Source organism: Caloenas nicobarica, chromosome 21 (genome assembly GCF_036013445.1).
Source record: "Caloenas nicobarica isolate bCalNic1 chromosome 21, bCalNic1.hap1, whole genome shotgun sequence".
Classification (NCBI taxonomy): Eukaryota; Metazoa; Chordata; class Aves; order Columbiformes; family Columbidae; genus Caloenas; species Caloenas nicobarica.
In genome coordinates, this window is record NC_088265.1 from 2,634,119 (window position 1) to 2,649,498 (window position 15,380).

At 41.5% G+C, this 15,380-nt stretch overlaps 1 protein-coding gene across 1 annotated transcript; it reads left to right on the top strand.

The window, feature by feature from the left end:
* The first annotated feature begins 563 nt into the window (after positions 1 to 563).
* On the top strand, positions 564 to 13,601 carry RSBN1 (round spermatid basic protein 1). Its single transcript, XM_065649714.1, has 7 exons — positions 564 to 978; positions 4,433 to 5,103; positions 8,890 to 9,027; positions 9,475 to 9,617; positions 10,510 to 10,677; positions 11,649 to 11,757; positions 12,184 to 13,601. The coding sequence occupies exons 1-7, from the start codon at positions 564 to 566 to the stop codon at positions 12,643 to 12,645; spliced, it is 2,106 nt and encodes a 701-aa protein (XP_065505786.1). The 3' UTR covers positions 12,646 to 13,601.
* Positions 13,602 to 15,380: the final 1,779 nt, after the last annotated feature.

A 15,380-nucleotide genomic window follows, 5' to 3' on the forward strand; every position in this document is an offset into this window, starting at 1 on the left:
TCTTATTTTTTACCAAACCAATCGTTTTTTTTCAACCGCAGAAACCAACAAAAGCTGTTATCCGATTTATATTCCTATTGCAAATATTTCCGTGTTGTGAAACCCCGCTCAGCCAGCGCTGCAGGCCCGGGCTGGGGGGCGAACCCGCTGGTTTTGTCTCACGTTTTACGAGGCTTTCGCGCGGGAATTTGCACCAAAATTCACTGATTGTGCATTTAACCGGGGAAGCGTTCTATGACGCGCGAGAAACGCCGTATTAAAAAAAAAAAAAAAAAAAAAGTTTATTTATCGCCCTGCGCGGGTTTGCTGCACCGACAGGGAGCAGCCCGGTGTGCGCGTCCCCCGCGGGGTGCAGAGAATTTTTTTGGGGCAACCTGCGGCTTTTTCATTGCGCCGCCCGCGTCACGTGCCCGGCGCCCCCCCCGCGCGCATGCGCACACGCGCGGACTACACTTCCCGCCGGCCCCGCCCTCGAACTACAGCTCCCAGCGGGCACCGCGCGGCGCGTGCGCGGAGCCGCCTGGCGCTCGGGCCATTTAAATGTGTGTGAGGGAGCCTGTGAAATGGCTGCGCAGGTCGCTCCGGTGCGCGCAGTGTCCCGGGCCCCGGAGGAGCCGGCCCCGCTCCCCGCAGGGGACCGGCCCGGCCGGCCTCGCGGCGGCGGGCGGCGGCGGCGGGGCGGCCCCTCTCCCGGCGAGGCGGCGGGCGGCAAGCGGGCCCGGCTGAGCCAGCCGCTGCTGGCGGGGCCCGGCCCGGCGGAGCCGCTGCCCCCGGCAGCCCTGCCCGGCCTGCCCGCCGCCGCGGGGCTCTTCACGTTCTCCCCGCTCAGCCTGCCGCCGCCCGAGGAGCGCCGCCACCACCACCACCGCCAGCGTCCCGCCGCCGGCCCCGAGCCCGGCCGCCTGGCCGCCGGGCAGCCGCAGAAGGCGAGGCGGGGCAGCCCCGCGGACGGGGCAGCCGGGCGGCCCAGCAAGCGAGGTGAGGACGGGGGGGGCCGCCCGAGCACCCGGGCGGGCGCCCGCCTGGGGCGCACGGGGGTCGCTGGGCCGGTGCGGATCGGCCCCGGCGGAGCCCGCCCGCCACGTCCCTCGGCGGCGGCCTCGCACGCCGCCCGCCTTAGCCGGCCGGGCTCGGCCTCGCCCGCCCGGGCGAAGGCGGGAGCGGAGGAAAGAGCTCGGAGCCCCGGGCGCATCGCGGTGCGCAGGGTCCGTGTCGGCCCCCGGCGTTGCGGGGCGCGGCGGTTCCGCCCGTTGTGGGCTGAGCGCGGAGCCCGGCGCGGGGAGCCGGGGGTGCTGCGGGGGACCCTGCGGGCAGGGGCAGCTCCGGGGAGCTGCTCGTTCTCCGGTGCTGCTGTTCGGAGCTGCCCTCATCGCAGGTTCAACGTACAAGTGCTTTGGTAGTAAAGCTTCCTGCCTCCTGTCCTTGCTTCAGCATATAGTAGAGCTGAGAAGCTGCTGTTTGTTTTTCTAAATGCCCTGAGGTTTCTCTAATAGGAAGACCATAACGTCTCTGGATTTTGGGATGGGGGGTAGGTGGTGGTGTGTGTTGTCATTTTAATTTATTTTTTTTTAACAGTACGGAATGACTCTTCGTTCTGCTCACAAATTTCTGATAGTAAAAAGCCTCTTGGTGAGAACAACATAGATAAAAAGCAATTGCAAAAGCTGCTGTAATAAAAATATTATGATTTGAATTATGCTCCAGGAGTACATGTGAAGGTTTTGTGCCAAGGAAACCAAAGATGCACGTGCTGAAGTTAGGTCTGTAGTGTAAACTCTAGATAGTACTGTCTTAACAGTGGGGAAAACTGTTATGTAGAGAGACTTTTCAGTACTGTTTAATGCTACTAAACCTCTGTTTGAATAATGACCATAAAAGCTACTGGATTGTAAATCTCAAACTGCAGTTTGAACGTTGATAAAACTGCAGAAGTGATGTATCTGTGTAGATTGGGAGTGTCAGTGTATGTCAGTTCTAACGTGGTGATCAAATGAGGCCTTTTAATGAAGGCTTAAACACTGTTAAAATTACCATCTGAATTCCAGGTTTGCACAGGAAAGCTGTTGCCAACTGGAAGTGTGAAGCTCTTCGTTACATGTCCCAGTGGCATTTGGGATAGGGCTGAATTTATTTTCCTGTCTTTATCAGTGTTTATTTCTGTGCATAATCTAATTAAGCTGCCTATTTCTTTGACTATACTATCCTTACATTTGGCCACAGGTGACAATGAATATCTCCGGTGTTTTTGCTGTTTAACAGTGATACTAGTGTGTTCAGTTACGGGATGTCCGATAGTTTTAGACCAGCTTAGTTACCGATGCTGCTGTTCTACCTCACTGTGGGAGCCCATAGGTTGATGACCTGGTTATTGTTTTCTTTGTGTTTGAGGTACTGGAGGCTTTCCATTTATTTAAGGAATAATTAAAACTATATTTCCTTCAGGATTGTCAGGCGTTACCATGTCACTGTCTAGCTTCACTTCATAGAGAGGTTATTGACTTAACACAGAGGCTGCTCTCACTGGAGCAGGGGGACTGTGCTGTGGCCAGTGGATGGAAGTCAGGAGAGCTTTTATCCTGAAAACAGACCAGTGTTCACCGCAAATTCCAAAATGCCGAGAGTGTAGCCTGCTGTTAGGGAATATCTTCAAACAGGAAAGTGCTCTGTATTAAAACTAGTCCACGTCTGAAGTTTTTAAACTATATTGAAAATTAGAAATGCTTAAAAGAAGACACCTTTAACAACCAAAAATTAACTTGGAACCATCTACAAGAACACCCAACACCTCAGCTGTGGCATGAAATTCTTGTTTAGTTTCAGCTGGGAATCTCTGGTCCCACCTGAACAAAGATCCATGTGATTAGTGTATTCATTGCAGTTAGTAAAGTGTTATCTACACTCAAGAGCTTAGTGATTGAGTAAGCTTGTGCAGGCTTAACTTCTGAGACTTCAGAAAAGCTCATTCAAAGAACTGTTTCAGTTGACTTGCCAAAATGAGCAATACCACCTCTCTTTTCCTGATTTCCCATGCTATAATATAAAAATAAAGGCATTTGCTGTTTGCGAAGGCTAAGACCTGTGAAAACTTGTATTTCAGGTCCTAAGACAATTGTATGAAGTTGGTGTTAAGCAATCAACTCTTTGCTTCATGAGTAATTCTGTTCATTACACCAGGTTGTTAAGAAGGCCAGCTGTCTTTACTAAAGAGCTCCAAGACCAAACTAGTGATGGTATAGTTAAATACTCTGGTTAGGTTAAATAACTTAAAGCTGCTGGTATTTATCATTACACCTTTTCTCATAGATCAGTGCAACGTGTTTTTTTTCCTTTATCTTCAAGTGCTGCAAGAGACTAAAGAGAGAATACAAATGTGATAGGTTTGCAGCCAAAGGATGTGTTCACACAAAGCCCTGTGCTGCGAGAAACTGAAAAACTTCAGCTATTGCACTTTTTGCTCAGTGTTCCCTTCAGCACATCCTTCTGATCCCCTCGCCTCTCCTGGTAGCACAGTTCTTGGAGGTTTAAGTGTATTGTTGGCAAGGAATAGTTCTTTGGTTCAGGCAGATGGAAATCATGCAATTGAGTTTTTTCACAGCTGGACCATTGAGATTTCTAGCTACCATTGTGACGTGCGAAGTATTGCTTGAATTGGGTTTTATTCCTAAAAGATGAGCAATTAAACTATTACATTTTGCCTAGCAGAACTACTTATTTACATTTTATTTCTTAGCCTCTAGCCTTTTACAGGTTGGTTAACCTTTTAAATAAACAACCACTTCTTAATTTCTAGCTCTGAATTAAAACTGAATAGTTAACTATAAGACTAGACAAGATAGCTGAAGATGCGCATGTGATGACTTGGGTCCTTTAATACATAGATCAACACTCTAATATTATTTTCTTTTTGGCCAGAAAGCTAACTGCTTTAAGTATTTTTACCTCTAAATGTCAATAACGCTTGTACCTCTTCAGTTGCATTCTGTTTTGCTTCTGTATTGTGTATCCAAAATCCAGCAAAGTGTTCTGTAATGCAAGTCTTAATGTTTAAATGTTACGCATACTTGTTTATTCACTTCCTCTGCGTGGCACTGCCTTAAACATCAGAAGTTATTAATGGATTTAATTACAGCTGTTCTGAAATACAGACTCCTTTTAAAGGTATTCTAATAAATATATTAAAAATTGAAATATTTCTAAAATATTAAGCTTGAGTTTCAGAAGTTTTCCTTAATTCAATGCTTTCTTTGTATAAGAACTAGATGTACTGCATATTTTGTTGCATAATTAAGTCTTGTAAGTCAAAAGTCAAGGTATTACTATTGGTCAGTCTTCATGGGAATAGATGGCTTTAGCAAATGAGGGCTCCTAATTCTTTTGGGGTGAATATGCTGCAGCTGCAGAACTCTAATCTTCTCTTTATTGTTGCTGCCAGAAACACCAGATGAAAATGGCAAAACCCAGCGAGCTGACAGTCTCATTATGAAGAAGATAAAGAAAAAAAAGAAAAAGAAACACCGGGAAGATATGAGGGGAAAGCGCCTGAAGATGTACAACAAGGAGGTGCAGACAGTGTGTGCTGGACTCACTCGCATTGACAAAGAGACTCTGTCTCAAGGACAGTGTGATAACTTAGAAATGAACAAGGAATCCTTCAGGTATCTGAAGGATGAGCAGCTCTGCAGACTGAATTTGGGGATGCAGGAATATCGAATACCCCAGGGAGTACAAACACCATTTGTGACACACCAGGAGCATTCTGTTCGCAGCAGCTTCTTGAAAACTGGCACTAAATTTAGTAACTTCATTCATGAAGAACATCAGTCCAATGGCGGTGCTCTGGTCCTTCATGCTTACATGGATGAACTCTCATTTTTGTCTCCAGTGGAGATGGAGAGATTTGCAGAAGAGTTTCTTGCATTGTCATTCAGTGAAAACGATAAAAACGCAGCTTACTATGCTTTAGCCATAGTACATGGAGCAGCTGCTTATTTACCAGACTTCCTGGATTACTTTGCTTTTAACTTTCCAAACACTCCAGTGAAAATGGAAATCTTGGGCAAGAAGGACATTGAAACAACAACGATTTCAAATTTTCACTCTCAGGTAAGAGCTCTTTAAAGACATAAGTTGCACCACATCTAGACTTGAATAGTTTTTGAAATCCAGAGCAGGGATGGCCTCAAATAGGTGAGGCACATTTTTTTTTTTTTCCCTAAGCAAATGAAAAATGATGTTGGGGCTTCTGCTACTGTGCTGTTTATTCCTGTTTGTACACAAAGGTCTCTCGTGCCCACTAATAGTTGGTAAATCACATTATGGGCACTGCTAACTGTGACATGTAGAAAGATCTGCACTCATCTTCTTGCAGACTTCCAGTTGATCTTCTGAATTGAGAGAACACTGACATTGTTCAAAACAGTAGGCAAGTCATTAAGAATTGTATAGATTGCAAATACTAACACTGCTTTTTTGATTCAACAAGTTGGTGGTGGTGTTTTTTTAATGACATTAATTCTCAGGTTTCAGTATATCATTCAAAACAAAATTTTTTTAGTATCTTAATTCTATCAGTAGCTGATGTTGGGTGTTGCTTAAACTTCCCAACTTCAGAGAGGTGGTTAGAATAGCCTTTTAATTGCCTTTGAAAAAGGCTTTGATTTTATGTACTGCCTCAAGTTTCATAGTAGACTTAAACTATCTTAAGTTCTCAAGCTGTATCTCCATGTAACTTAAATGGATGCAACACTTAATAACTACACTAATTTCAAGATTACCATATGATAAATCCTTGCATTTGTCTCTTGGGATCAAGCTTATGCAGATGTGAAACATGTACGCAGCTTAGGTTTGAAAGTCTCCTGTGTTGGTGATTTATCTGTGTTCTTTGACAGTCATTATTGCGTTCTATTTTACTTCGAGTACATGTGATGACCCCCCTAAAATGGCTAAATAGTGCCAGCTGGATATTTTAAAATTACACTTTTTCTTGGTGAATGTCTTGTGAACACGGATAGCTTATGCTATAAGTAGTTATGTGAGGAATATATGGTAATAAATAAGAGGCTTCACTGGGTTGTAGTCTGTTTTGGTATTTCAATTAATTCTATTTTAAGTACTGTCTAAACTCGATTGAGGCTTGACATAGGTGTTTTACGCCAACCGAACCCTAAACCCAGTTTCAGCGTGACCTGGTTAATCCTCTCTGGCCAAAACGTGTTAGTGCGATTCACATGCTGAGCAAACCTAGAGAAGTATAATGGTCACAACTCTTCAGACAGCTGGAACAGGACTTGAGAGAATATAGATGCTAGTAAAGGATCTTGTTTAAGGATGCATTTAAATTGATGGTGGATTCAACTGTGGTAGCGGCATGCTGCTGAAACTTGAGTTTTGCAAGCTAGCTTATCTTTAAATAGAGAAGGCTAAAGTGCTGTGCACAGGGAGGGCAAGTCTGACTGTTTTCCTGCTGTTCCTTGGCAGCACTGGTGAGGAATGAACAAATTGGCTACGCTTTGCTTTTGGACCTTCCCATATGAGAAATTGTACAATACAAAAGCACTTGGTATTTATGCCTTTGCAGATGAAGCATGTTTATAGTATTGCTGTATGCTGTAATACTGATTTTTATTTTTAATTGAAGATACTCAGCACCATTTTAGGTTGAACCTTCTGGACACACGAGTGTGTTTGCTGTGCCGAACCACGCTGTGGAAATGGGATTGGGAGCATTAGATGGTCTTGAGTCCTGAAGACTTGGTGTCAAGGAATCCAACTTGGATCTGTAAACTGCAAGTTAACTGAAAGTTAATGTGACCTTTGGTTTGTAAAACATTCAGCTGGTTTTTATACCTTTTCAGCCAAACTGGATTTTAGTAGGAAGCGTCTCCAATTCAAAATAAGGACTTTAATCTGGAAGACTTCATAAAAATCTAGTGATAATTAACTCTCTTGCAGGGTGAATTCCTTCTTCTCAGGGCAGTGAGGATAATGTAAACGGAATGTTTATAACAGAGCGCTCCAATGTGTAGTTGTAGTGTAACTGTTGGTTTCTGTATATTAAAATACTTGAGCTTCGATGTTCTCTGGAGTTTTGCTTGCGTCGGCTCTGTCTCGCTTGTTCTAATTTTTCAGTGCTAAAGCTAAGCTTTAGTTTGGAGTTAAGAGCGCATCTAGAGCTCTTGGCGAATGAAAGGTTGGAGTAGCTTGCAAAAAGGTGCAGTGAGCAGGTTCCTGGGCTTCCTTTCCACTCAGGCGGTTTAGTGTCCCATGAGTAAGGTGCTTGTTCTTTTTTTATGGTCATGAGCATGCTTGTTATTACACACACAGTCTTTGCATACTCTGTATTCTTGACACCACTAACCTAACCGGTGGCATTGGTATTTGTGCTGCTCTGGAGCAATTAAGGATGAGAGAGAAACTATATGTGATGGAATTTTTTACAGCATGTTAAACTAGTAGACTACTCCCCCTGTGGTTGAGGTTCTTGAGATGAATACTACGGCCTGCTGGGGATTGCCATAATTTGGTACATATTTTCAGTGTAAACACATCCTGGTTTTAATACTCGAGTGTATATATTTCTTTAAGTTCTATTAAAAACTAGCCAAACATTGAAATCCAAGATTTCCTTAAAGTATTTCTAGTGTCTCCTTTATAGCTCTTGTATTATTTTCTATTTTTTCATTGCATTGAAAAAAAAAAATGTTTAAGCTTCTAGTTTTTCATTCCTTTTAAAAACACTACAAGGAGAAACTGCATATTATTATAATGCAACTCATGATAAACACCTGTGAAATGCTAGTGAATCTCAACAGGTAGTTTTCAAATCTCATCTGGAAAAAGTCTTTCTCCACTTACTTTAACAGTACCAGGTAGTGAAATTTAGCTGACTTAATGACCAGAGTATTTTGGTCCTTATTTCTCCTGTAGGTATGCAGAACTAGTCTAATTCTACTGTTTTTTGCAGTACTGCTGCTCTGAATTGCGTTCTAGCTAATGGCGAAATTGTTCCACTTTACTGATGTTAGAAATGAACCTTTACCACTGGTTTACACCTGCAGGTCAAGGTGACGCGGTGCAACACTTGGCTTAGGGCTGAGCAGTAAAGCTGCATGTGAACTTGTTTTTGGCTCTTACTTGGTTTTTAATTAAAATGTGTGTGCAATCAGTGCAGAACTGCCAGCTGCATATATACGAAGCTAAAGGACTGACTCTGGAAATAACAGTGAGTTAAACTCCTGTAATTAAGAAGCTGAATATCTATGGTTGCAACAGTAGCTGTAACTCTTGCTTTATCAGTCTCTCCCAATTTACCTTTAACTACTTGATGGAGTAATTTAACTACATCTGGTTTGTAGGCTAAACTGCAAGACTTAAAACTAAGCTGCTTCATCCATAGATCTATAAATGAAGTTATAAACCCTTGATTTTTCACTCTAGTCACAGGGGAAAGACCTCCCGGACATGCTGCAATGAAGAACACGCACTGTTCAGTAATGTACGGTTTGAAATATGGAAGCAACACTCAAGTGCACAAATGAGTAGAGAGCTGGAGTTTGCTGGCGAAAGACCGAGTCGCAGTGAAACGTGATGTTTTTTTCCAATCAGCCTGGAAGTGTTGAATTGTTCCTGAATTGGTCAAATGCTAACTTGCTGTTTTTCAAACTTTAGAAGTTTTTCCTGTCAGTGCCACAGACAGGAGGGGATACTCTACGCGCACGTGTTCTAAACAGTCTGTGCATCTTCCCAAAGGCATCTCCAATGGAATAGATGTAGACGAGTCCAAGCTTCATCTCAGCTGCAGTCTAGTGTATTGTATTAATCAATTTTAATCTCTTTTAACAAAACTAAAGCTGTGCTGGTGTTGTCTTTCCCTTTCTGGCCACTCAGGTCAATCGAACGTACTGCTGTGGAACCTACAGAGCGGGACCCATGCGGCAGATCAGCCTCGTTGGAGCGGTGGATGAAGAAGTTGGGGACTACTTCCCGGAATTTCTAGATATGTTAGAAGAATCTCCATTTCTCAGAGTAAGCACTAACTCGTGGTGTGTGGTTTTTTTTTAGAGCGCTATAGGTATTTATACAATTACAAAGTTTTGTATATTTCCAAGTAATAAGAAACCATGAAGTATTTTCTCTATTGATGTGCTTATTGTTTGGGCTGCAGAGGTACATTCTTTCCTGTGTCCAAATGAAAGGTACTGAATTAGGTAGCTACAGTTGTGTAAATATTTTTTTAAAAAATAGTTTATCATATATATATACACTACCTAATAACCTACTTCTCTAAAAACTGATTGAATAAAGTTAGTTTTGAATATATTTTACCTGTTGAACTGACTTGTTAGTTCCTATGCAGTTCTTTTTGACAGCAAACTTGAAGCAATTTTACCAAAGGCATCATTTAATTTTTCTATCTCGCCCAGTCTCTTGTGTTATGTGTGTTCTGTGGATAGGTTTGTTTTTTTGTTTCAGATGACTCTGCCCTGGGGTACTCTTTCTAGTCTTCGACTTCAGTGCAGGTCACAAAGTGACGATGGTCCCATCATGTGGGTGAGACCAGGAGAGCAGATGATCCCAACAGCTGATATGCCAAAATCGCCATTCAAACGGCGCCGGTAATGTTTTGTTTTCCTTTCCGTGTTAAAGGTAAAACATTGCCGTTATGTCTGCGTCAGATTTGAGAACAAAACCGAAATACTTTTATGTGTAACTAGTTGTTCAGAAGGCTAATTCACAGCTTGAAGTTTTTCATTTTCTTTTCTGTTTCAAGTTGGTTCAGTGGATAAGACAAATATGTTATTTCTGATGGTTATTTTATTTCACAACTTTTCATGGTAGTATGTCCTAGATCAATGCTTTCTTATGACTGAAACCTCTTTATTATTCTTCAGGAGACTTGTTTTATTCATCTTATTTCTGTGTAAAGAACTAATTTGGTGGAGAGGGCAGGTAAAAATGCTCTAAAACAGCAGAGATCCTTATCCGGTTCACGTGGCTTTTTAATGTTAGCGCTCAAGCACCTTGTAATAATGTCATCTCAGGAAGTATCATGGTGTATGTATGTATGTGCTGTCTTTCACAGAAAGAGTGTGCTGTAGAACAAATTTTAGGAGATAAAGAATTGGAAGGATATTTCAATTGTAATTTAATGCATATTTTTTGGACCTACTCTTAAATAACTAAACTTCAGTATCTATTAAAATAGCTCTATTTTACATACCATTAATTTCCTGAAAGAATTATTTCAGCACAGGTGAACGAAGACTCTTTTTTTTGGTGATTGGATTTGTTTTATGCAGTTTGATCTCATAACCTGAATTGTACTTTGCTGTATTTGTTTCAATCTTCTATTGTCGAATAGACACCTAGAAGAAATCAGAGGGAAGCGCTTTGCTCTTTGATTTTTGAAGCCTGCAGCACACAACATTTAAAAATTATTTTAATACGAGTATTTATTTTTGAGTTGTCCGAAACTTTTTTTTAATATGTCTTTTTATCATGTTGCAGGTCAATGAATGAAATAAAGAATCTGCAGTACCTACCTCGGACCAGCGAGCCCCGTGAGGTTCTGTTTGAGGACAGGACAAGAGCTCACGCTGACCATGTGGGCCAAGGCTTTGACTGGCAGAGCACAGCTGCGGTGGGTGTGCTGAAGGCTGTGCAGTTTGGGGAATGGTGAGTGCCACCAAAATGCCACTGGCCTGCTAGGAGGGGGTGATTCCAAACAGTTTTTCTTTTTAAAAAGCAAACAAACAAAAACCCCAAACAAACAAACCAAAACCCACAACATTGGAAAACAAGCCTGATCAAAGAAATGGTTTAAACCCTGTAATGAGAGAAATGCTGTCTAGAGCTTGAAAAATACAAGCTACATACTTCTTATTTTTCCCTCTCCTGAGGCAGTAGATTTGTGGAAAATCTTAGTGGCAGAAAAATAAGCCTTAAGACACCCTGCCTGTGCCATCATCTGGGATTGTTCTTTTCCTGAGTAGGTATATTAATGCTAACTTCTGCAAGAGCAATCTAAGAAATCAATGTCAGTAATTTCATAGCTACAGCGCTTCCTCATTTCATGTCCCCGGGACGTTGCTATTGACCTTGCACAGAAATGGACTTGCATCATTGTTATTTCTAGCAATTACAGTAGAAATTAGATAGCATCATTAGCAATATCGTTAGGTTTTCATTTGAATAAAACGTGCCAGAACTTCCTTTACTCTGATCCACAGCTATTGAATAAAACCCAGCTCCTTGTTGCTTTGGTTTCAGAGTTATTGTTACTTTACGTTTTGCCTTTAATACAGAATTATTCTAACTATAGAATGGAAGAATTAAGGCTAATTGTGGTTCCTAGAACATACAGAGAACTTTAGTGGCAATTTGAACGTAGTTCTTGTCCATTTCAGTATTATTTGTCCATGAAAACATCACTTCTGTTGTGCATGCATCAGGAACGAAGAAAAATAGAGGGGGGAGGGGGGAAAGAGAAATCTGTGAATTATACCTCCTTTTCAAAATAATTTGTGTGTTGAGAGGGATGTGAAACTGAAGTAGGTTGTTGGTTCAATGAAACTTTCTGCTGGAAAGAGCTGTAGTGTCTTTTACCTCAAATTCTTTAAAAAGTCCTGGGATTCTCCTCTTTCTAGGAGTGACCAGCCTCGTATAACCAAAGATGTGGTTTGTTTTCATGCTGAAGATTTCACTGATGTTGTGCAGAGACTTCAGCTGGACCTGCACGAACCTCCAGTGTCACAGGTATCGAATCTTTCCCAGTGATGGGGGATCCCAAGCTGGGATTTATGCTGTGAGGCGTGATATGTGTTCTAGAAAGAATTAGAACTTGACTAAGAAGCCATGTGTGTCTGTTTCTGCTTTTTTTTTTTTAATATACTGATATTTTAGGATGCAAAGGCATCTAAACTCAGTCCCGTCAGCCAGAACAGTGCAGCCCCACATCAGACCTGCTGTTTTCAGCTATAACTGTAGAATGCTCTTACCTGTTTGTTGTCCTTTGCACATTAGATAAATGAGAGCTGGACTTTTAAAATATAGTTTAAATTTGAAGTTTTACCAGTTAAACAGAAACATTCTGATTTAGACATGAAGTATGTTGAAAATAGGTGGATACCGAATTGTTTAAACAGAGTATACCATTAACTTTACCATCTTTCCTCCTCTCAGTGTGTTCAATGGGTGGATGAAGCCAAACTAAACCAAATGAGACGGGAAGGCATTCGCTATGCTAGGATTCAGTTGTGTGACAATGACATCTACTTCATCCCTAGAAATGTCATTCATCAGTTCAAAACAGTATCAGCAGTCTGCAGCTTAGCCTGGCACATCAGACTTAAACAATATCACCCTGTGGGGGACACTTCTCAAAACGCAGAAAGCAATTCAAGCTTGAACAGTAGTGTTCCTGGAAAAACAGAGTCGGCAGGTGAGCCCCAGTGCGCGAGTGTCAAAATAGAGGCGGAAGAAGCAGGTCTAGACACGCAGCTCACGACAGGGCTGCTCTCCTCCTCTGTTTCTTCAATATCAGGACTTGTGCAACCAGATCAGGTGGCCCAGCCCCTTCCAGGTTTTAAAATAGAGTCTGATCAGCAACACAATCCACAGGATCATGCAGGCTCTTCTGTGTGATATGTATATAATCAAACGTTTTTTTAACAACTTTTTAAAATTTTGATGTGAAGTTATAGTTTTATAACTGGCTTATGTTTTATTGGAGAAATCTTGCCTATAATTCTATAAAGAAAGGTGACATTCCAAAATGTCAAGCATATCTTTTTTACACAGATTATGCAAAATTCAAGTTGTATTTTAACCCCTTAGTACAACCTGTACCAGTGGTCTACCACTTCTTTCTGTTTAAGTAAAGAGATATTGAATATCTCCTCAAGTCAGAATGAAATTCCTCCAGGAACATAATAAGATTGAACTGTATTGGTCAGTGTTATTTCCCTACTTTTACTTTATCTCTAATCTCCACCAGAAAGTGATGCTTTTGTAGAAGACTTGCAAAGTGACTTTCCCACGTCATTTTAATTGCTTAAAAAAAAAAAGTAAAGAGAAAGCACAGCACTTTTGATGATTTGTGAAATTTTTGGTATGTCTGTTCTTGACATGTTGGTTTATATACAAGTTGGGTTTATATACAAACTACAGAAACTGATCTCTATTTCTTACAGTTCCTACAAAGGTAAAATTAACTGAAGAAAGTGTCTGATCCTGTTGCCATGCAATGACTTACTGACCTAGCGCTTCTCATAGCACTGCTTCTGTTGTTTGGCGTGAGGGTTTTGCTTCCAAAACACATCTTCCCTGAACGTGGTTAATACTAGCGTCAAAATTAGAGAACCTTTCGGTAGTCTTGTGGAGGAAACGGCTATCTTTGAGCACTTTAAGGCTTTAAAATACTAACCAACTTGGCAGCTTGTTTCGACCAGGTCGTACCGTGTCCGATGGAACCACACTTGCCCTTGTACTGATGCACTTACTGCAATAGCGTTGAGTTGGTAACTCACCCAGTAAGGCTATCCTTACTCTAGGAAGTTCTGTGTAACTATTTCACAATAAAAAAGTATTCTGGCATTGGACTGCTGTTTCCATGTGTAGCTTCTGGGTGCCCAGGTACTGTGGAAAAAAAATCAGTGGCACGTGCTAAATATGTAGAGTGTCAGCTATCAACAGTTTTTAAACAATCTTTCAATATTTCTGGATGTTAACGTGTAATCTGTATTTGCCTTTCACCCCGTTTATTACTGCCCTTCCCAGTCATCGAAAGGAAAAGTCCTGTCCCTTCCTCCCTGTCCTGTCCCGTCCCTCTCCCCACATTTAGAGTACAAGCTGGGTTTTGGTGCAACTTAAGCTGTCTCCAGATAACTTTGTTCTAATCCTCACTGGGGTAGGAAAGATTTGAAACACTATGTTAGACTAGACAAAAGTAAAGATGCCGTGTTAGTTCGGGATGCATCTTTTTAATATCAATTATTACTCTTCTCTTTATAAGGGTCTCTAAAATATGTTACTCTATTATAAATCTTACTTTGTGCAATATTGTTTGTGTAGGCTTTTATATACATATTAGCACCTCAGTGTAGAGATCACTATTTTAAACGGATAGGAAAATAATCATCAGAAGATACTGCAGTGATTAGTTAGAACCTGTATTACTCCTTATGTGTATGTATGTATTGTCTTCGGTACAAAAATGAGGACTAGGAAATATTTCAATTTAAAACTAATTTACAGATTGAAGTGGTAGTGACTTGTTTAGTAATCTGTGTAAATAAGGTGTTAGAATGGAAAGCTTTTATGATAAAAAGTAATGTGATTCATGCAGGGGTGTAATTTAATCTTAGCAGAAATTCTAGATGACCCAGACCGGTTCATAAATGAGCCGTCTGTTCTCTGGTGGGTTTTTTCCACTTTTTATGTTGAGAGGAATTTCATAGCTTTAAGGGTTGTGCAAAGTAAAATTCCTCACAGGCAATAGTGGTTTCAGTTCATCCTTCACATTCAAAGATGGTATTACCCAAGGGTGTTCTTTCCTTTTGACGAAGTCTGCTAGTCTTCCAAGTGCCCATTTCACTTCTCACACGTGCTATTCTCGGGTCATGTCGGTAGAGGAACATCTCGAAGTTCTTTGACAGCCAGCGCTGGTACAATCACTCAGGAACTGACAAATCTGCAGATGCCACCGTGATTCTGCAAATGTAACTTTAAAGGCAGAATAAACAGGTGAAGAGCCCCCATACACCAACTTGGCTGGTTTATATAGTGCAAGTAGAAATAGGATGAAGAGGGAATCTGCTTGGAAGTCCTCTGTGAATTCTGATAGCGTGTTTTCAGTTGGCTAAAGGAAGAAGAACAGAGTGGCTCATGTTGTTTTCAAAGCTGTAGCTTTAGTGAAACCTGTGAAATACCAGGAAAATGCTCTGACTTGCCTCTTTGGACAGAGGGACATGAGCAGTAGCATCATGCTCTATGTTCAGTTCAATTACTGACTTCATATCTAATGTCAGATTTAGATACAGAAACGTATCTTCAGATGACTTGAATGTTGCTGATGCTGTTCCAGCATGCTGGGAAGATTGAGGAAGAGAGGAGCAAACTTCATAAAACTCTTACCTAAATACACTACCAGCTTTGGTACGCTTTAACCGAAGTGACATACTGCTTGGAAACTCCACCGCAATTCCGGATGTAAATTTTGATGTATTGCTATAGTGTCTAACTGTTGTTTCAAGGTTCCCTCAATTGCACTGAAAACAATAGACCAGAATTAGAACAATGCCTTGATGTGAAAGATGTGAATCTTTTCCAGATCAAGACATGTAGAATACTGATTTTTATGAGCTGATACTGATTTTTAT